General features: G+C 37.3%; 1 protein-coding gene and 1 non-coding gene across 2 annotated transcripts; one reads left to right on the top strand and one right to left on the bottom strand.

Annotated features, from left to right (window-relative positions):
- The first annotated feature begins 10,985 nt into the window (after nucleotides 1-10,985).
- On the top strand, nucleotides 10,986-11,947 carry LOC149225377 (pathogenesis-related protein PR-4-like). The gene is made up of 3 exons (XM_089375079.1): nucleotides 10,986-11,182; nucleotides 11,374-11,529; nucleotides 11,616-11,947. The coding sequence occupies exons 1-3, from the start codon at nucleotides 11,048-11,050 to the stop codon at nucleotides 11,778-11,780; spliced, it is 456 nt and encodes a 151-aa protein (XP_089231205.1). The 5' UTR covers nucleotides 10,986-11,047; the 3' UTR covers nucleotides 11,781-11,947.
- A 987-nt stretch (nucleotides 11,948-12,934) lies between these two features.
- On the bottom strand, nucleotides 12,935-13,039 carry LOC149225376 (U6 spliceosomal RNA). The gene has a single exon (XR_016248595.1). It is a non-coding gene; the product is annotated as a U6 spliceosomal RNA (small nuclear RNA).
- Between the last annotated feature and the right edge of the window lie 10,330 nt (nucleotides 13,040-23,369).

Below are 23,369 nucleotides of genomic sequence, written 5' to 3'. Positions count from 1 at the left end.
TATATCTTTTCTTTATTTTGGATGATTCTTAAAGTAGCAATATATCGTTATTCAATATAATAGACAAATTAGACAAATTGAGACTGGTTGGTCCCTACCTAGGTTTCCAAGTGTTTGTACCTTGCAACATGTTTTGCTTCATGGCGTTTTTTAACTATTAGGGAAGAGGTTATATGCTTATTTGCTAGCACACCCACATTAGCTTAGGATTTTATAACATAAGAAAACCTTTAAATTCCTGCAAAACCTTCCTCATGAGGATTGGATTGTGTGGATTATATTAGGCTTTTTTCCCGCAGAGACTATTAATTTCCATAGCACTATACAGATTATGTTGGTTACTCACACAACAATGTTAAATACAGATACTTTGCATCACTTCCTAAAAAAGGCCTTGGCCTACTCTGTTTTAAGTTTTTTTGCAAAGAGAGTCTGTTAAATAAATTAACGAAACATACAAATCAGAAACAAAATATAGTCAATTTCCAAACATCTTTTTCTTGGAATCTTGTACATAGTCATCACACCTCATATTCACATGGATATGTTGAATTTAGGGTCTCGTTGGTCTTAGGTTGAGAAAATGGAGTCCACCAATCAAGGATTTCCCCTCGGGGGAATCCTACTCCCTTTTCCTCTAGGGGAGATGTTGGTGCACCTCATATGGCTACATTGTCCCTTCCAGGGCTTGCAATTGGCCCGCCAGTATGGCTTTTCTCGACCTCTATCATTCAAAACACCGTGATTCTTGAGCAATCAAATTAGCACCCAAATGATACTAGAGTTACCCAAATCGAAGGAAACTAGAGTCATCTTTAGATTTTTCTCGACTCTTAAAATTTGAAAAAGCAAGTTGTGTCAAAGCATCATAAAATTTATTTAAATCGAATAACATCATTGTTCCCTCATTGGTCTTAGGTTGAGAAAATGGAGTCCACCAATCAAGGATTTCCCCTTGGGGGAATCCTACTCCCTTTTCCTCTAGGGGAGATGTTGGTGCACCTCATATGGCTACATTGTCCCTTCTAGGGCTTGCAATTGGCCTGCCGGTATGGCTTTTCTCGACCTCTGTCATTCAAAGCACCATGATTCTTGAGCAATCAAATCAGCAACCAGAAGATATTAGAGTTACCCCCCAACCTTCTACTTCGTTTGTTTCTCCCTCTCCTTCTTCCTCTTCGCTTGGTGAAACTAGTCAAACTAAAAACCAAGTAATTGAGAAGAAGAAGAAAAGGAAGGAGAAGAAGAAGAAGAATCCAACGACGAAAGGGGGCAACCACGCATCATCTGATGAAAATCCACACACTGCACCATCCAAACTTAAATCTCCATGCGTCATTTGCAAAGGAGATCACAATCATCGAGATTTTCCTTCCATCCCACGGATCTTAAGGGACTGGTCTCCCCGCTTGTCGTTCCTTTCTAGCACTACTTTTGGCTATTGCATATTCCTTTACTCTTTTTAATGACATACTTCATTTTATCCTCTCATCTAGCTTTCACAAGACCCGTCCTTTCTTTGTTTTTGAATATGTCAACTAAATAAATGCCAACTAATCCTGAGGATTAAAAACATCTAATTCCAAGCCCGTATAACATACTAAGTACCAGGAAGGTAAGTTGTTCAGAGCTTTTAGATGTTCCATAATGGTGCCAAAGGTGAAGTTGTTTGGCTTAAAAACACTCTCCTCATTTGACCTAAAACATTTCGAGCCTCATGGCATTACCCAACGTAGGCCTTGACAATGGTGCCAAAGCTGAAGTTGTTTGGCTTAGAAACAATTTTCTTATTTGAGCAAAAACATTTAGGGCCTCATGGCATTACCCATTATGTGCATATCATCAAATTACAAATCCTAAAATTACATAATTTTATGTAACCTCATCTAGCATAGGCATTGCATTAAATAGTTTCAGTGCTTGGTCATTGGACCTATGTTGAGCTTAGCCACCTATCATTGCATTCTGTGTAATTGCACAACTTCTCTCCACCATTATGTATGGCATTCGTTTTCTCTGGGAACAAAAATACTCATGCAAAACCCAAATTCCACAATACAAATTTGCCCAATGCAAAACCCACAATGTAGCTCCAACGTAGCTCTGGTGTTGCTACTGCCAAATTCCCTAAAAAATGTATACATTATTTGGAACGAGAAACTCAATCATCATGACCTATCTGATTGTTTCTAACATGTGTAGGTTTCTGAAATTGTTAATTTACAATTTTAACTATGTTTCAAAAAAAATGATCATATAAAGGTTGTTGTAATAAACATCTTTCTTCATTATGTTTACAAGCTTAGATACCCACCCATTTAGAAACAAATTGAACATGCTTCTTGCCCTTTGCCCTTTAATTCATATATTTTCGAGTAATGTTATAGGAATGTAATGAATATTAAACATCTTACGCGAAGAAAACAACATTTTTGTGTTTTGCTTTGTATCAAAAAATGACAACAAACCTTACTCAGAATGCAATTTCCTCAATGTTATCTGGATCAACTCATATTCAACCATACCTACAAATTGTTGAACTTGAACCAATACAATTGATGCGAAATTCAACTCCACGATATCGTACTGCAATTTCAGATGGAATACATAAGAAACACATCATGCTTCCAAAAGATTTCAATGATCTCGTAGCAACAGGCTTGCTACAAAAGGGTTCTATTATAAATGTTAAAATTTGGACTACCTCAGCTATCGGTCCATCAATGTAAGTTTGTTATAAGTTTCTTATTTCAAATTTAACATTTTTATTTATAACACATCCACTTCTAACAGTTATTCCTATGGCTCTCATTTGTCGTGTAGGTCTATAAAGCTAATAGACTTTAAAATATCTACTTCATTTGCACCCTTAATTGGCAATCCAAAAACTATGAGTATCCTGATCACATACGATGAAAACACTCCATCGTCATTGAACCCAAATCCTTTATCAAAAAGACACTGCCCTCTTCCAACTACTCCAACTCCATCCGTTCTGCCAGTTCAAATTCCCATCAAATCGTTAAACCCTTACCACTCAACTTGGTGCATAAAAGGATACGTCCAAAGGAAACAGCTCTTTGACAGTTTCAGAATCAATACGGACCCGGTAAAGTGTTTGGTTTTGACCTGTTCGATACAGAGGGTGGAGAAATACATATTACATGTTTCAAAAATGTTGCAGATTATTTTTTCGACAAAATCCAAAATGGAAATGTCTACATTGTCTCTAAAGGGAATGTAAAAATGGCTAATAAGCAATACAACCACTTGAACAATGACTGAGAAATTTTGTTGAATGCAACATCTACCATAGAACATGTTTCCAATGAAAAAAAACATAATCCAACAGTGCAATTCAATATAAAATCAATTAATGATATCAGAACAACAAACGTCAACTCCATTGTTGATATTCTTGGTATTGTCACAGACATTTCCAGTGTATGCACTATACATAGAAAAGACGGCTCTGAAGTTAATAAACGAACAGTACAACTTCAAGACATGTCAAGGTATAACATAGATGCAATATTTTGGGGAGATAATTTTAATGTCGTGTCATAGGAAATCTCCTCCCTATGTGCTACAGGAAATAACCCCATCGTTGCAATCAAATCTGCACGTGTTGGAGAATTTAATGGAAAAAATATCGGCACTACAACGAGATCCATTATTCTTGTAGATCCTGACATTGAAGAGGCCCATACGCTAAAGTCATGGTTTAAAAAGGAAGGTCCGACTGCAGCTTCTACATCTTTGACAACAAGATCTCCTTTTGGGCATCAACAAAAAAAAAATAACAATTGCTGATATTTACAGTATGGATTCCTTAGAGAAACCAACATTTTTCCAATTAAAGGGCACAATAACAAAAATTGGGATGGATATTTTTTACTACATTTCTTGCTCATCGATCATTGGTGGGAAAAAATGCATGAAAAAACTTATTCCACAAAAGACAGGGATGTGGTTTTTCCCAAAATGCAACGCTGAAGTAAGTGACTATGATTACACATACTTATTTAAAATCGACATACAAGATCACACTGGTGAATTAGCTTCAACTGTTGCTTTCGAAGACGTGGGCTCTATAATTCTTGGAAATAATGCCAAAGACTTCTATTTATTATCTTCAGATTCAGAACTGGTCAAGGAAATTATCTCTAAAGCTCTATGGACAGATCATATCTTCACACTATCGGTGAAGACAGAAACTTTTAAAGAAGTGCCACGATTGAAATGTGTTATCATAAAAGAAGAAAAGTTGCATTTCACGAGAGACTGCAACAACATCCTTCGAGAAATTCAGAACATCTTGATATTGTAGATAAATATCACAAAATGTATTCTTTTCTTTTTGACAATTCCTATTGTCCAATTTTATAAATACAACTTTACCCGATATACTGTTGCATGCCTTCTTACGAAATTTTCTTATATACCATTGAAATAAGTATTCGTCCTCCATTGTATCTAGCATTATGTGAGTAGACAAATTCACATTCTTTTTTTCTTTTATCATCTTCTTCCTTTTAAAAAATGACGTAACTTGCTACGTTACACATGAAACTATCTACATGTATAAAGAAAAAATACTAATATGTTCTTTCAAACACATTATTCAAGTAAAAAAATTCACATAAAACTATTCAAAACTTAAATTTTTTTCCCTTCTTTCGCTTTCACTTAAATTTTTTACCCTTCTTTCTCTTTCATACAATAACATGGTTGTTGTCTCCAAATAACATTCTTCTTTTCCCCTCTCTTGCTTATAGGTACCATAAATTTTGCGAATGGCTTCTTATTCTAATAATGAACGTGCTTGAAGATACTATGCAACAAATAAAGAAAGATTAAATTCACGTCGCCGTGAGCTTTATCAAGCAAAAAAATACATCAGAGAATGTCAAAAACACAAAAAACAGAATGAAAACCAACATTCCTAGTCTGAAATGGCCCACCCCGAAAACAATCCTCCCTTGCAATTATAAAACTCTTTATCTTCTCAGCAAACCTCTCAAACAAATACATCCATACCTCATTGCCCTAACCCCTCCTTCCCACAGGCTTTCAGCAACATTTATACTAATCAAGCACATCGAGCTTTTCATGCAAAGATTGATAAACTTCCACCTAAATTCCCATGCTCCATTTGTTTTGAATCATATCCTGGAATACATATCCGCAATTCCAACCACATGTATTGCTGCTCTAGATGCGTCTCTAAAAGAAAGGGTCATTGCTTCTCATTATCAAACAACATGGACCCTGCTCCTCAACCAGCTATCCTTACATCTCTTTCACAAATAGAAGAAATGCTCATTGCTAGGGTTAACCCTATACTGCAAGTAACACATGCACGTGGTGGCCAATATAAATACAGTGGCCACACAATTTGTTTTCCTCAAGACATTACAAAAATCGCAAACATGTTGCCACGACGTGTTGAAAACTTGGACATCCTAATTGTCACTCATCATAGTAATGACCATAAGGCTTATGATTTCATTGTCAGTAGACATCGCGTTCTTGCTGCATTAGAATACAAATTGGCAAATGACCTATACTATAAGAATGTTCGTATTGATAACAATGCACTGGCATCCTTACCAGCAATCCCCACCAATGTCTCCTCCTCCCTTCACCATTCCAATACTACAGAAACCACTGTCCACCTTTCACTTGAACCACCACATGAGCTCACCGAAGATTCTGCAGACCCATTCGTAAACCAGACATCATCATTCGTACCCATCATACCTAATACAAATACAGAAATCCAAGAAATCCACCATTATTTACATGTTTACAACCACCAATATGAGACTACAATTGAGTGGCCAACAATTGGTTTATCGCCAATCAATGAATACAACACAGAAGGTCTAGTATCTATGGCTTTCCCCACCCTTTTTCCAACAGGAGCTGCAATGCCAAATCAGCCAAGAATGAAAGCAGTGCAGTTACATGAATATGCACTTCATCTCATACGTTACTATGATAACAGATTTGGAAAGCACCCACGCTTTCGTTATTACATATATAATCTCATGATGTGACATCGCAGTCAAGCAACAACATCAATTTTTGTGAAAAATAACATCACAGATAACTTCCCAATATCTATTCAAGATCTGAACATCCGATTAGAACAATTTCCAGATGAGCAATTGGCAGAGCAAGTCATGCGATTCGGTAGCTCTTTACGTGGAACAAGATCATTTTGGCACAAAGCTAAAAATGAACTAACGGACATGATATCTCAACTCGGTTGCCCGACGTTCTTCTTCACATTAAGTGCGGCTGATACAAAATGGTCTGATCTTCATGCAATCATGCCCGAATGTCTTCCTTCTGATATTGCAAAACAACAAAAGTGGAGAAATGATAACATTATCTCTAACCCACATTTAACATCACTATATATGCACCATAGATTCACAGCATTTCGTGAGATTATCTTAGAGAAACACTTGAAGACAAAAGATTACTGGTACAGGTACGCATTCTACCGCATTTTTTTCCAAAAACTTGAAACAACATTCCTCACCTATTACAAAATTATCTTACAAAAACGCATACTTGACAGATATGAATGGCAACATAGGGGATCTGCGCACATCCATGGTTTCCTTTGGATAGAAAATGCACCTGATATGGAAAACCTCAACTGGGAAGACACAAAAGCAGTTGATATTACAAGGCAGTTCTTTGACAAATATATTTCCGCTTGGAACCCTCGTACTCCTTCGACTTTAGACCAACCAATTGCTTGGACAAATCCCGAAGATCCTTGTCTATTGTCCACACCGCAAATCTTCAGAACCAATCCTTTCAATGACTATGAACAACTCATCAATTGTGTTGAACGTCACACAAAATGCTGAGAAAGCACATGCCTAAGAAAAAATGGATCCTCACTCCAATTTCGTTATAAAGCACCATGGGAATTACATCCAAAATCGGCCTTATTCATTGATTCCAATGGCCAAAAAACATACACCCCTGCTCGCAACGACGATCGACTCAATAGCCATAACCCTACCATCCTATCTATTTGGCCTGCAAATGTTGACTTCCAACCAGTACTCTCCATACACGTTGTACAAAAATATATCGCCAAAAATGCATCCAAAGCAGAAAAAATAATTGAAAGCTTCCACCACATGCTACGTAGAATTGTCCTGGATTCACCCATTTTTGACCCAACAACATCTGCATTTCGAAAATTTCTTGCAGAAACCCTTGTTGATCGTGACATTGGAGCACAAGAAACCTACCATATGCTGCAAAAATTACCATTAACATTATGTAGTCGACCATTCATTTCTTTAAATGTAAGCCAAAAAATTCTTATCCGCCTTCCACAAATGAACACCACCTCCACTACATCCCCACACATCATAGATACATATATCCAATGCCCTTCTACCCTAGAATCCACATCACTAATAGAATTAGCAAGATCTTGGTCATATGATCCTCGTCGCAAAACAAACAAATGGAAACAAAGACCTACAAAAGAAATTGTTCGGGTCATACCACATTACTCCTCCATACCATCCACAACTAAACCTTGCTACGCTGACTTTTACAGAGTTTAACTTATGCTATACAAACCTTTTCTCCATATCGTACAAGATATAGGAGATTCTGCTGCAGAATTCATCACAAATTGGCAAACATTTCGTCCATTCTACAAACCTTGGCATCAAAACCGCACACTATCTGATATTGAATCTGTCACAGATGATACCTCAACTATTCATGAAACCAATCCTCCAGACACCATGGAAATAAATGAATGGGAATTACTTTCCCAATTACACCCTACAAATGAGCTTCTCATAAATGACCTTGACATGCTTCGTCTCCGTGGCTTTGATGACACCCATAACTGGAATCATAACAATATCCCATTAGATCTACAAAATAATGCCATACAATTCATTGAGAATAGCCGCTCCATCCACCGCATTCTTCAAACACATCAACATATCCTAGTGACCCTTACTACATTATCTCCAATGCAGTAAAAAGCTCTAAATATTATTTCTAATCATTTTGCTAAGAAGGATTATTTACCCGCTCTCAGAATGATAATACAAGGCACTGCTGGTACAGGAAAATCCCTCCTTATCAATTGCATCAAAGATATGCTCATAAGCCTTGCAAGCCCAGAACCTTCACCGATCATGCTCCTCGCCCCTACAGGGGTTGCTGCCTTTAACATACAAGCATCGACAATCCATTCTGCTCTGCACCTTCCTATAAAGGATCTTATGCCCTTAGAAGGTAATGCTCTTGCAAAATTCCAAGAAGAACTCAGGCATATAAGATACATACTAATCGATGAAATGAGCTTCATTGGGCCAAAGCTTCTCGACCATATTGATGAACATCTTCGAGAGGCATTTCCACAGCAAAGAAACACTCCTTTTGGTGGCTATTCCATTATATTGGTTGGTGATCTCGGTCAGCTACCACTTGTAAAAGACATACCTCTATATGCAGGGATGAGCCACAGAAGCGCACCGTGGAACACCTTCAACACAGTCATCACATTAGACACAATATTTCGTCAACAAGGTGACAACATCGCACAGGTTACTTTCAGGAACATTCTCCAGAACATTAGAGATGCAAATCCAACAATCGATGACTACAACGTACTCATGTCGCGCACAGATTCCTTTTTATCAGAAGAAGAAATATGTTCATTCCATGATTCCATGCATCTATTCCCAACAAATGCTCAAACAATGGTCCATAATAAGCAAATGATGAAATCTCTAAACACTCCTATCGCAAGATCCATTGCTGAAGATGACAACACATATTCCAACATTTCCTCAGAAGACGAGCAACTTGAGCGAATTGTATTACTATGCAATGGCGAAAAAGTTATGTTGACTTCCAACCTTTGGGTTTCAGCCGGACTTGTTAATGGTTCCCTCGGAGAAATTGTAACCATCTTTTACAAAGAATCAACTGCACCACCACAAATTCCAACATTTGTTGTCGTAGATTTTCCCAAATACATCGGGCCTCCTTGGGATGAAAGAAACCCCGCTCACTTGCCTATTCCAGCAGTAAAAAGAAATCGACGTGCACAAATTCCATTGAAGATGGCTTAGGCTTTATCCATACATAAATCTCAAGGTATGACACTTCCAAAAGCAACAATTGACATTGGAAAAACAGAATGTCAAGGTCTCACATTCACAGCAATTTCAATAGTACCTTCTCTACGAGATCTCCGGATTAGCCTCGCATTCAGTTTCGATCGTTACAGTAAAATGAAAGACAACAAAAACATTGCTCGCAGAAAACACGCAGAAGAAATTCTCCGTTCAATGCCGCCTCCAGATAATATGCTCCAACCCATACTTTAACATCACCAAAAGGTTTCCTCCATTTATTTACCTCGTTCTATTTCATAACATACTTTTCATATCTTTCAACAACAACCACCTTTAATCAATATTAATAATTAACCAAATATTAGAATGTCTTTATATTATCTATACATCTCATTCTAACATTTTCTTTCTTTTGCAATAGGACACGTGGACTCAAAAATAGCATACCTAAGCAACTACAAGTAGAATGACAAGCAAAAAATATGCATCTCCAACTATGCATAGACCTCCATGCTGTTATTCACCATGCATCTTCCACTAACATTATATAAATCCCCATAGCAAAGGTAACTTCATTTCCATTCATTCCAAATTCATTTTAACACAACTCACCTGCAAAGTATTACTAATAAATTTCCACAACTGATTTACATATTACTTATTCTAACAAAATATACATTTTGCAGGTCCATTACTGCTTCTTCAGGTCTTCGATACCTCCAACATGTTTTTATACAACTTCAAATATGGAATGACAAGCACAATGTTCTTTAGAATATTATATTCCTCCTCGAACTTCTTCTGTTACAATTCACTATTTGTATTTTCCATTTCAAACTTAAAAAATGATGTTACAATTCACTATTTGTATTTTCCATTTCAAACTTAAAAAAGGATGTTTCAAAATCAAATACCATTTTGATGGTTTATGTCCTCACAACTATTTGTGTTTTCCATTTCAAATTTAAAAAAGGATGTTTCAAGATCAAATACCATTTTGATAGTTTATGTCCTCACAACCAATTCATTGTCAATGGGTTTTAACATATTTTGTTAACAAAATCAATTGATTTTAATGAATATAATACATGTTTTCAATATATCTTCATATTAATTTAATTTCCCCTTTGAATAATGATTTCTTAAATAACCCTATCCAAATCAATATGGATACCCAGTTGTTGTTCGCATGGACATCGACCCTTGCTTTCAAAAAAGCCCACAAAAGCCCATTCACATTTCAATATTCTTCCATACACTATACCTTACGGCGTTTCTTTTGCAACATTAAGTGCAAATGCTAGTCTATCCTATTTGTTAGAATACAACATGGATGCTTCGCAAGACTTCAGCACTCGTGTAAATTGTAATGTAGACAAGCATGTACCAATTATTCAACCAATTATAGGATCTCATCTATTTTTCTGGAAGTTCAAAAAAATGGTGCTTCCTCAAATTTCAATTATCGGGTGTTTGGAATTCTGAGATATGTGGATAAAGATCAATCCACGTTCATCAGAACCATATGATTGTACTGCAAACTTTGAAAAGACGTTAGCCTCATCTGTAATGGAACATGGCTGTGATCAATAACCTCTGCACCAACCAGATTGTATTCGATTTTAATACAAAGAAACTCCGTTTGACGTGCTCTCCGTCCGCACCTCTAGGTCTAGCCGCCCCCATGGTCTTCCCTGCTGGCTTTATTAGACCCGCTAAAGTCTCTAGTCAGGCGGGGTAGAAGAATCATACATTAATACTTGAATTTGCGTAGCCTCTTGCGAATATAAATACATTGCTCAGGCCTTATAATCCCATCGCACTCCAAGCTCCGCAGAGCCCATATATTTTCTCGTATAACAGGCGTCAAATTTTCTCTTTCAGAAGAACATATTATATCAATGGCTTCCAAAGTTGCAGGATGGATAAGCGTTTTAGCACTATGCAGTCTGCTTGTTGTTGTATTTCAGCTGGCTGGCGTTTCAGCACAAACGCAGAGCAACACGTATACGACGTACAATGACTACAACCCGTCCGCCAATAAGGAAAATGCTATTTCCACCACTATAGGATCATTAATGCGCTCTTACATGCGCGGGAGATAGACGTTTATAATTAGATAATAAAAATAAAAACGGCGCGTTACCTCTGCGCGTGTTATAAAAGTCTATTTCTCGCGCATGTAAGATGTAAGAGCGCATTAATGATCCTATAGTGGTGGAAATAGGATTTTCCCGCCAATAATTACGCTCTGGACGGCCTTTACTGCGCAACATATGACTCTGATCAGTCCCTGCTGTGGCGCAGCCAGTACAAATGGACTGCCTTCTGTGGCCAAGCTGGCGGTCCCATGGGGCCTTCGTTGTGCGGGAAGTGCTTAAGTGTAAGTGAGCGAGTTAATTACTATATTTGAGATTTGTAATAATGTGTTGAAGAATTAATGTTTAAATATGGAAATGTTGATATCAGGTGACGAATCCTTCAACACAACAAAGCGTGACGGTGCGTATTTTGGACCAGTGCTCAAACGGAGGGTTGGATCTTGAAACCGCGGCTTTTAATGCAATTGACAGTAACGGAGCAGGATATAATGCTGGCCATCTGTATACTACATACACCTTTGTCGATTGTTGAGGAATTCCTCTACTGATCATCATCCTTATATTGTTTAGAATAAAAGGCGAGGTCGCTTATGTGCCTCGGCGTATAAACTTTCTTGCTTAGACATAGCTAAGATGGGTAATGGAATAAATGTTGGTTTGTTTTATTAAGTTCAAATAAAATGAGCTATTTAAACCTTTGATCCATTACGTGGTTTGAAATGCATGTACAGTTAAGGGAAATGATTTGGGAATGTATTTATACTTACCCTATAAGTAGGGCAATTTTTGAATTAAATAGAAATCAATTCATAAGCATCTGTTTATTTTATTTTAAGTTATTAAAATTAAAAAAATAAGTAATTAAATTATTATTATTATTTAATAGAAAAGTTAAAAATATATATATTTAAAAATTAAAAAACATGTAACAAGATTTTTTATTATAAAGAATTATGTCACATTATCATGTACAGTTAAGGGAAATGGTTTGGGGAATGTATTTAATGTTCGTTTGTTCAAATAAAATGAGCTATTTAAACAATGGATCCATTAAGTGGTTTGAAATGCATGTACAATTAAGGGAAATGATTTGGGGAATGTCTTTATAGTTACCCTATGACTTTTATAGTTACCCTATGACTAGAGCAATTATCTGAATTAAATGATTTGTAAATAGAAATCAATTCATACTTAATGATTTGGGGAATGTATTTATAGTTACCCTATGACTAGAGCAATTATCTGAATTAAATGATTCGTAAATAGAAATCAATTCATAAGCATCATAATTGTTTATTTTATTTTAAGTTATTAAAATTAAAAAAATCAAGTAATTAAATTATGATTATTATTATTTAATAGAAAAGTTAAAAATATATATATTTAAAAATTAAAAAACATGTAACAAGATTTTTTATTATAAAGAATTATGTCACATTATTATGTAGATTTTTAGTTGGTAAATAAGTTTTGTTAAAAAAAGTAAAAAAAATTGGGCCAAGGACCATGTTAATATTCTTTATATTGTTCCAACTTTATCATATTTCTGGAAAGAGACAAAAATAGGTAGGGAGAGTAGCGACACAATAGGGAATCCTTCCACAACACATATGTAATAAAAATTTTATTGTGAAGATTTATCTTACATTATCATGTAGACTTTTAGTTAGTTAATAAGTTTTATTAAAAAAAATGGGTCATTTCTCAATTTGTACCTATTATCATTGTGCAAGGACTATGCTAATATTCTATGTATGGTTCTAATTTTATCAGATTTCTCCAAAAAGACAAAAATATTTAGGGAGAGCAACTACACAATAAGGAATCCTTAGCTAGGGAGAGCAACTACACAATAGGGAATCCTTCCACAATAGGGATATTAACCACCGAGCACCCTACCACAACTACTATGGCTACTAATATAGGGGTTGAAGGAGTTTGAAAGAAAAACAACATTAGCTAGGTCCAATGAGATATTAACCACCTGACACCCTACCATAACTACGATAACTACTAATATAGGGGTTAAAGGAGTTTGGAAGAAAAACAACATTAGCTAGGTTCAATTGACTTGATTGATTCTTTGGATAATTCAACTAATTGTTTTTGTTCAATCTCGATAAGAAATGTCCAAAGGTCTTGTCCAAGGAATGCACCTGTAATACCCCCACCTATTTTGACGATGTAAATACATGTACATGTACCTTTTATATTAGGCTAGTGAGCCAAAATACTTTATTGGGCTAGGTTCCCATGTAATTGCAAATATACTGATATACTCATTTTTCTCTAAGTGGCTAGAGGAGGCACGATGTGAATATTATAAATGCATATATCCTTAAATATTGATAAAATAAAGCTAGTTACGGAGCCCACTCAACGAAAATAGTATAAGGGGCGCAACTCCAAATGTAAAGGCAACAGTTGTGTTCTTTCGATGAAAAATGTGCCTTTGGGCCCACGCGGCTCCGATGAGTGCCACTTGACTAGTTAGGGCCAGGCAATTATAAAAGGTTATGTTTGCTTTTAAATTCATTCATTTAGATAGGGATGGATGGAGGGGGATTTAGTCAATGAGTCCCGGATTGGACTCTAAAACTGACTAGTGGCATGTGAGTCCTAAGCTTTGACCCTAGACTGGTCGAGGCGTGGTTATTAAGTTAATTGTGCCAGATTGATGCATCATGTTTATGATGTGAGCCTCAATGTTGGTAAATATTATTTATGAAAATGTTGAAGTGTGAAAATTACTACGAAGAGGCATTTCACATATGCGTATAAATAAATTTATATATATTTGTATGTATAAATACAATGATATAAGATTATAATTTGCATGAAGGGTGTATTACATTGCAAATGAATTATTTCCCAAAGGGTATGATGAGAGCTTATCCTGGAGGTCATGGATTCAGTGTCAAGATTTCGTTGTGTTATAGTTGGGCGAATGGAGGGGGTGACATGGCTTGGAGGCTACATCTTGGAAGCTTGAAATTAGCAGCACATTAAAGGAGTGGTTGGGTTAACTAGGCCTACAACATGCAGGCGGAAAGCGTTCTCATTGGCCGAAAGTGGAGCCCTCACGACATCTCATCCCGGGGTGCAAGAGAGGCGGATAAGGAGAATCGTCAAGATGATGGGATCATGATGACATGTCCCATAGGAGTAAGGAGGTATAGTCAAAGAGAGTGTCGTGGTGATGGGGCCCAGGATGATGTGTCTCAGAGATTCGCCCCTAGAGGTAAAAGGGGAGCAGGCGTGGAAGCGTTGGGAGGAAGCACAACAGGAGGACGTGGTAGGCTGGCAATGGGGAGGGAGCCTAAGGAAGGGGCCCTAGCTATCATCATGCTCCCATCAACGAAACCCATAAGTGGTTTTGGGAAACTAAAATCACATTCTATGAAAACCCTTGTAGTGGTTTCAAAAGAGTTGATGGAAAGTGCTGAAATAAATATGAGTCTTCGATCGGGTGATTTATGGGTTCATATTTCTGTCCATTATGAGGGGTCACTCCCTCGTGAAACCCATGCACTATACCCTGTTAGAGTCGCTTTTTGATGACTACACTATTTTAGTGGATGAGGATCCACCAGGAAACTGCATGCATTTTATGCAATGGTGGGGATCACCATATTGTAGTAGTACGACATGGTGAGTTTGTATAAGCCCCAAGGATTAATATGTGTATAGGTGGTACTCGTCGAATTTGGGGCGGGTCATATAGATCTATATATATATATATATATATATATATATATATATATAAGAGTGGTTGAACTATTTATAAATACGTAAAACGAAGCTATTGAGTTCACACTATATAATATCCTGGGGTGGGGACAATAATTTAATTCCGATTTATTTATAATTTACATGTTTGTAAAGGTGGTAAAGTTGTTAGGAGTACAATTTAATTGTTTGGTGTTTTAAAATATATTGTTGTTTTATTTTTAATTAAATAATTATATTGAGTTATAAATAATTAATTATATATTAACTTTGTATTAGATTTAATTACTAATATGAGAATAATAATAATAAAATTTTAAATTATATAAAGTTGTGTATAGTTTTAAAAAAATGAGTATATGAAAAATGGACACTTGGGGACTATTAGACAAAGAGGATAGCATGTGGGAGGTGTATAAGAATGAGCTAGAAAATTGAGTTTGCTTCCAATGAGAAAATGGAGAAACACTAAGGAGGGAAGTTAATGATAGAGAATCATAGGAAGCAGGAAAAATGGTTCGTATATTGCAAAGTACAGTTAGTTACCAAGTAGTATAAGCTTGTTGAGTGCAAGAAGAATTAGAATTTTCAGCCATGAAAGAATTGAGAAAAATTAGTTAATCTTCTAAAGACCATAAATTGTAGCTCGTAAATCAGATTTTGGAATATGACTACTTGTTGGACAGCTCATTACATGCAGAAGATAACTGTGCACCCATAAATTTGTTTTGTGGCCAAAAATTCTGGAAAAATCTAAAGGAAAGCTACAGGAAATTTTCAAGAGATAAAACAATGAAACAAGCTACAAACTTTCTGAGGGTATAATTTTTAGTTCGGGTATCAGAATAACACAGTAGATAGTCAATATAAATCTATTGATGCGGGAGACTACCCAGTAAACCAAAATTTTTGAACTCAACAAGAATTTTGGGTGAAATTTGCAAGGAAATATATTGGTGGGATTTCAAGAAAAATGGCCTAATGGCAAACAAGAGTCTAGAAGATGCATAAGGACCTTACCGTGATGAGGAAGCATTCAAGGCTATAAATATAAACTTGAGTAATAATGAAACTAAATATAATGGTAATGGAATAGACCAATCAGAGGATGAGGGTTTGGAAGAAACCATCAAAAGTCTGAAACTTGAAGTGCTTGGCTACAAAGTTGATAATGAAAAGATGATGAAAGAGCACCAACAAATTATTAATCAAATTATGAAAAGTCTAAACAAAATTAAGAAAGAATTGGGCCAACCTAGTGAGTTGAGGTTAGAAAATATGTACAGTGGTCAAACTAGAGAAAGGGGCACTAGGAGTTCGATACATTCCAAAAGTGATGCCCATTAACACCATCACATAGTAGTGAGGACCAATAAAAGGGCCTATTCCCCATCAGAGTTTAGGAGAAGCCCTAGTGTGTTGCCAGTAAGGAAGTCAAGTAGAAATCTAGACAGAGAAAATTTGTGAGGGGAACTGAGGAAAATTAAACCACCTACTTTTAGTGGGGAGAACAAAAAAAGGGAAGAAGCAGAAAATTGGTTGCTGGAAATGAGAAAATATCTTCAACTCTTTAATTATTCCTTGAATTTAGAGGCTAGAGTGGCCATATATCATCTGAAGGGTAAGGATAACATTTGGTAGGAACAACTCAAGGAATTTAAACACATGTATGAAAGGCAAATCACGTGGAGAAAATTTAAGGAGTATTTTCAAAGGAAATTTTTATTAGAACAATACTATGAGTGAAAAATGCAAGAGTTTTTCGAGCTACAATTGGGACACATGACCATGGAAGAGTATGGTCGAAGATTTTTTGAATTATTGAGGTATGTCCATTTTATTAAATATGAAAAGGTTAAAATACAAAGGTACATCAGTGGACTGCCATAATTTTATGCCAACGGGTTGAAATACGATGAACCCAAAACCTTAGAGGCAACCATGAGGAAAGCAGAACAATTGTATGAACAAAGTAAAAATAGATCCATGTTACACAAGGATTTGGACAATAAAAAGAGAAATTTTATGGAGCAAATAAAGAAAGGTTACAAACCCTTTCCATTAAAAATAACTTTCAAATGAACCAATAGATGACCTAAGCTTATAACTAGTTAGAAGGGGGAAATTCTTCAAGAAAGAGGACCCAACATCCACCTATTAAATGTTGGGGTTGTAAAGGAGAACATCAATTTGAAGGGGCTAATTTTGAAGTCGTTGAGCTATCTCTTTTGCGATCTAGTTACATAGCATTTGGGATCAGAGCTTTAGATTCTAGGGTTTCGTTGCTGCAAACAAGTCATCGTGGAATTTTCGCTATAACTTTTTTATAAGAAGGTTCAAAAGCTAAAATTTTTACCACGTGGAGCTAAAATCTTGGTGAACTTGCTGTAAGAATTACATATCTTTTCTCACTATATTTTCTGAGATATGGTCTGAAGAAGATAGTGTTTTTTCATGCTCTAGCATTCCGTCTCAAATAGGTGACCTTGGGAAAGTCGTCATAACATTCTCTACGAGCATCAGATTTGAATTTTTGTAAAAAGTGACCCAAAGTACATAGACTATATTATTTCATGTATACTTTTCATGGCCGAAGGTTGAAACTATGACAAGTGTAACTCCATACAAGTTTTCTCTACTGAACAAGTCCATAATCTAGCCATCGTGGGAGATTGGGTATAACTTTATCTTGAAGAATCCAAATTTGGTATGAATTGTGGCATGGGAAAGAAGAATCATAGGGCTACTACAGGGATGAATTTATGATATTGGAGATATGAAATTATAATGATACAACAATTTCAATATATATCTCCTAAAAAGAAAGAAAAATGTGTGTATTTTTTAAACAATTTTGCATAACTTTTGTTTGAAAAATCAGTTTGAAGTGATTCAAGGGGCATAGAGAAAGAATAAATATCATTGTTTGATTCCAAAATTCCTCGAAACAAAAAAAAAAATGGACACACCTAGTCAACAAATAGAAATATCTTCTATGGCGCATGGAGAAGAGGAAGAAATGCATCCTGATATATCAAATTTATGAGACCAAGTGAAACAAATTTCGCTCTCACAAAAAGTAACAAAAAATGAATTGGAAGCCATGATGAATGCTAAGATAGATGGTATAGAAAGGGACATGAGAGTTAATATATATGGTATAAAAAGGGACATGGGAGTTTTGAATGATGGTTTAAAAGCCGACATGGAAGTGATGATGAATATCAAGATATAGGGGTTGAAGGAAGGTTTAGAAAAGTTGTTAGAAGAAAGGCTTCCCAGTGGTGACAAGGTAATCCATGAAAATCATGATGAGGACAAAATGAATATGAATTATGATTTTAGAGACTCCAATGTTGGGTTTAATAACCACCACATTCCAAAGATCGATATGAGGAAGTTTAATGACAAGGATCCAGTAACATGGATACTATAGATGGAGCAATATTTTGATCTCCATGATGTGAAACAGACACAAAAGGTACACATTGCAAATTTATATTTAGAACCCAATTATTTTGTATGGTATCAGTGGCTTTGTTCTCATAAAACACTTGTTAGTTAGTAAATTTTTACGAAGGAAATGATAACACATTATGAGGATACAAAGAGCAACACCTTCTTTAGCCAATTGATAAATCTCAAACAAATGGGTTCAATGGTGGAGCACATTGAGGACTTCCAAAAATTGAATGTTATGGTAACTGATATTCCAGAGAAGCATAAGATTGAGGTCTTCATCGGGACTTTGAAGGATAACATCCAACATGAGGTTTGCCATTGGGAACTTGATTCATTGGAGAAGACATTCAAGGTGGCAAGGAAAGTTGAAAGAAAAATTATGGCAACAAGGAAGTATACAACTCACAACTATACATATGGAATTGTTGTTGCTCCTAGCCTTCCACAACCCACAAGGTTGGCGCTACAACAATTGGGGGAAAAAGAGCAAAAGGGCTTTGTTATAGTTGTGATAGAAAATACACTAAAGGTCATAAGTGTGCTGAGAAGAAATTATTCTATATAGATTGTGAAGGGGAGGAATAAAAGGAATAAGAGACATCAAAAGAGGAGGATATACACCAATGTTAGGGTCCAACCCTAACCCCCTTATTTATGTAATAGGATCAAGTCATAGTTATAGTTAAGTAAAGAGTCAATAAAGCCCATATTAATAATTGTAAGTGGTTGACCCGCATTTAATGAAGGGACCACAGTTAGTTGCAAATGGGCCATGGTATTAGATAGATAGTATTAATAAGAACCATGGTATTGCCCCATGTTATTGCATGTATGAATCCTATATAAAGGATAGAGACTCCCCTTGAGGAGCATCGTGTCATATTTTGTATTTGAGCTAAGCTCTATTGGAGGTTGCCCCCTCGAAGAGGCAAGTGAACATTGCTTTGTGAATAATAAAATACTTGCTATTATTTCTCATTGTTTTATGTTATGGGTATATTTCTATGCATATTTGGTATTCTGGTATCATCTTGCAGGTTAAGAGCATAACAAGTGGTATCAGAGCGCTTTCTAGGGCCGGTGGGATCTCCAATTTTTAGCAGATTTTTTTTTTTTTTTTTTGGCTAGAGACGTGTTCCGGTGTCTTTAAACCACGGGATCTGTCGTTGAGCGCATAAACCTGCGGATTTGGGGAGGCATGCACGCAGGAAATACAAGAGGTGGTCACGCTTGTTGGACTCCCTTGTAACTCCTGTGGGTACCCCTTCGAGTAGTAGCACATTAGACAGAACCATGCACGGACTATCTTCCAAGTACCCTCTAGGTATATCGGAAAGCCCCCTAGCTCCCTTGAAACCTCGCCATAGATAAACTGTTGGTTGTCTTGCTGCTACAGTTCACCGAGAATAGCACTCGAGGAGATTACTCATGCATATGATAGGGTAGTCGGGTTGTACGGCTAAGGGTACGGTTGATCCTCCTTGGTTAGTGCCCTAAAAGATTGGGCCGAGTACTACTATTAGACCCTTACGTATATTGCAATCTATAGCACCTGACACTCATGGAGACCATAGTTCCCTTCTCTATCTCTGGATCACGCGTCATCTTTACCAGATCCGATCTTGCAGATGGGGTTTTGTCGTAGCAGCAACAATCAGTCCGCCGTTCAGATCTATCATATCAGCCATTGAGTCTAGCTAGTCTCTTCACCTCTTTGGCACCCACCAACAATCCCAGCCATAACCACCCAAGCTGGACATGTATAAATTTGATGGCTCTCACCCAGCCACATGGACAGCACAAATGGAGCAATATTTCGCATTGAATCACATCATGGATGATGTAACTCAGCTTAGTGTGGGTAGCATGTACTTGGAAAATGAAAGATGGCAATGGTGGCAATGGCATCAACGTTGCTATGGAAGGCCCTTGACTTGGTAAACATTCAAAAAAGCTCTTACGAATCGCTTTGACCATGAATCTAACTTTTTGGGTCATCTCACTAAGCTCCGATAGATAGGAACAGTGAACTAATATATTACATCCTTTGAAGCCTTATCTTTCCACACAGGAGGTCTACATGATGAGTTCTACTTGGAATGTTTTGTCAGTGGTCTCAAAGAAGCCATACAAGCCCACATCTGACTGCAACACCCTATCTCATGACTGCATGCTTGCAGGATAGCTCGTGAAGTAGAACGTGCGTTAGTGGCCTAGTCCAATCGCCCAAATTTCATAGCCAAGGGTCACCCCACCAAGGCTCAAAGCACTATCCAAACACTCAAGGTTCAAAAGGTGTCACCAGCAGAAATGGCAGAAAGAAGAAAGCAAGGATTGTGTTACTAATGTGATGAGAAATTCTCCCCTGGGCATAAATGCAAGGAGCCCAAATTCTTTCAAATTGATGCTACTGATCACAGTTCATCAGAGGAAGACCCACCACTTGAGGAACTAGAGGAGGAAGAAGAATACAGCTAGCAGGACAATGTACCTAAAGAACCAGTTATCTCGCTGCATGCTTTGGCAGGGATTTCTTCTCCCCAAACTCTCAAAATTAGAGGTTTTATTAAGCATCATCTAGTAGTAGTCTTGATTTATAGTGGCAGTACACATAACTTTATCCATCAAAGAGTCACGGAAGCAGTGCATTGTTTTGTCAGAGTAGTTTCTAACTTCCAGGTCCAAATTGCTGATGGGGGGACAATGAAATGTGAAGGCCGCTGTGAAAATGTCAAACTTCAAATGGGGGATTACCAGTTAAAGACCCACATGTTTTCCATACACATGGGAGGGTGCAACATTGTCCTAGGTGCTGAATGGCTTCACACACTTGGCCCAATCACAATGGATTTCTAGGAGTTATATATGAGCTTTAAGCAGAACAACCACACACATACCCTCCGTGGACTCCAGGCAGGAGCTCCCTCTATCATCAGCTCACATAGGATGGAAAAATTGTTAAAAAAGGGCCACCATGGAGTTATAGCAAAATTTAATGCAATCCAGGCCTTTGAACCTAATTCTCTTCATATTCATCCTGAGATGCAACAGATCTTAAACAACCATCTACTAGTCTTTGAAAAGCCTCATGAGCTTCCACCCTTAAGAGGGGAACATCATCATAGCATTACTTTGGTCCCAGGGGCCCAACCACCAAATGTGCGCCCATATAGATATCCGTTCGCCCAAAAGAATGAAATTGAAAAAATCATCAAGGATCTCTTGGAAGCAGGCGTCATTCGTCCCAGCATTAGTCCTTATTCATCACCGGTGGTCATGGTGCTTAAGAAAGATGGGGAATGGCATATGTGTCCAGACTTCAGGGTCCTCAATAAGTTGACGGTCAAAGATAAATTTCCCATCCTGGGTGTCGATGATTTGTTGGATGAACTAAATGGGGCTCAATTCTTCACTAAGCTCGACCTTCGCTCGGGCTATCACCAAATTTGCATGAAAGAAGTAGACATTCCAAAGACTACTTTCCAAACTCATGAAGGTCATTATGAGTTCCTGGTCATGCCATTTGGTCTTTGTAATTCCCCATCCACTTTTCAGAGCCTTATGAACCACCTGCTCAAACCATATCTCAGAAAATTTGTCTTTGTTTTCTTTGATGACATCCTCATCTGCAGTCGCACTTGGGCCACACATCTTCAGCATGTAGATCTGCTCTTGCAACTGCTCCGTAAGCATAAATTATTTGTCAAGATGTCCAAGTGCTCTTTTGGCATGGAAGAAGTTGAGTATTTGGGCCACATTGTGAGGCGTGAAGGTGTTAGGGTGGACCCCAAAAATATCCAGGCAATGCAAGATTGGCCTCAACCAAAGACCTTGAAGAGCTTGAGAGGATTTTTTGGGTCTCATAGGCTACTATCGCAAATTTGTCCGCAACTATGGTCCCATTGCTAGGCCCCTCACTCAACTCAAGAAAAATTCATTCCTCTAGAATGATGAAGCACAACAGGCCTTTATAGCTCTCAAACATGCCATGTGTTCCACTCCAGTATTAGCATTACCCGACTTCACCAAATCTTTTGTGATTGAATGTGATGCTTCTGGTACGAGTATTGGGGTGGTCTTAATGCAGGAAGGTTGACCCTTAGCCTCCACGAGCCAACAACTAAGTGGGAAGAATTTGGGACAATCTACCTATGAGAAGGAGATGATGGCCATCTTACATGCAGTAGATACCTGGTGACCATACTTATTGGGGCGACGTTTCCAAATCTGCATAGACCATTAAAGCCTTAAATAATTTTTGGAGCAACTCCTATCCTAGCCACAACAAAATAAATGGCTCGCCAAAATGCTAGGATATGATTATGAGATAATTTACAAGAAAGGGCAAGAAAATATTGTAGCAGATGCATTATCACGCCAATTTTAGGAGGAAAGTACCTTGCTCGCAATTTCCCTTCCCATTCCAGACTGGATTGAAGAGGCTCACAAGGAATGGTTTTCACATCCCTAGCTCTCCCAACTCATTAATCAATTGCAGGCAGCTCCAAATTCCACAACAGGCTACTCGTGGTAGGATGAGATTCTTCGCTACAAGGACAGAGTCGTAATATCACCAACATACACCCTTAAAAGCCGCATTTTGGTAGAGTTGCACTCATCTCCCACTGCAGGACATTCAGGCTTTTAGAAGACATATGCTCGCACTCGAAGATAATTTTTTTGGACAGGCATGAAAAAAGACATTCTTACTTTTGTAGCTGAATGCGACGTCTGTCAGCGCCACAAAGGAGAAATAGTCAAATCCCCAGGCACATTACAGTGATTGCCCATCCCGGCCTCAATCTGGATGGAGGTTTCTATGGAATTCATTATGGGTCTTCCAAAGTCAGGAAACAAGTTAGTCACCATGGTGGTTGTGGACAAACTTTCTAAGTATGCTCATTTTTGTGCCCTACCCCACCCTTTTACA

Source organism: Pinus tabuliformis, chromosome J (genome assembly GCF_031772625.1).
Source record: "Pinus tabuliformis cultivar Carrire ecotype Pingquan chromosome J, CPIR1, whole genome shotgun sequence".
Lineage (NCBI taxonomy): Eukaryota > Viridiplantae > Streptophyta > Pinopsida > Pinales > Pinaceae > Pinus > Pinus tabuliformis.
This window is presented reverse-complemented; position numbering and strand designations above follow the sequence as displayed.

Coding starts and splice junctions, on each gene's coding strand:
- LOC149225377 (XM_089375079.1), top strand. CDS start 11,048: ATGGCTTCCAAAGTTGCAGGATGGATAAGCGTTTTAGCACTATGCAGT. Junction 11,183..11,373: donor ACAATGACTACAACCCGTCC/GCCAATAAGGAA, acceptor TGGTGGAAATAG/GATTTTCCCGCCAATAATTA. Junction 11,530..11,615: donor TGTGCGGGAAGTGCTTAAGT/GTAAGTGAGCGA, acceptor TGTTGATATCAG/GTGACGAATCCTTCAACACA.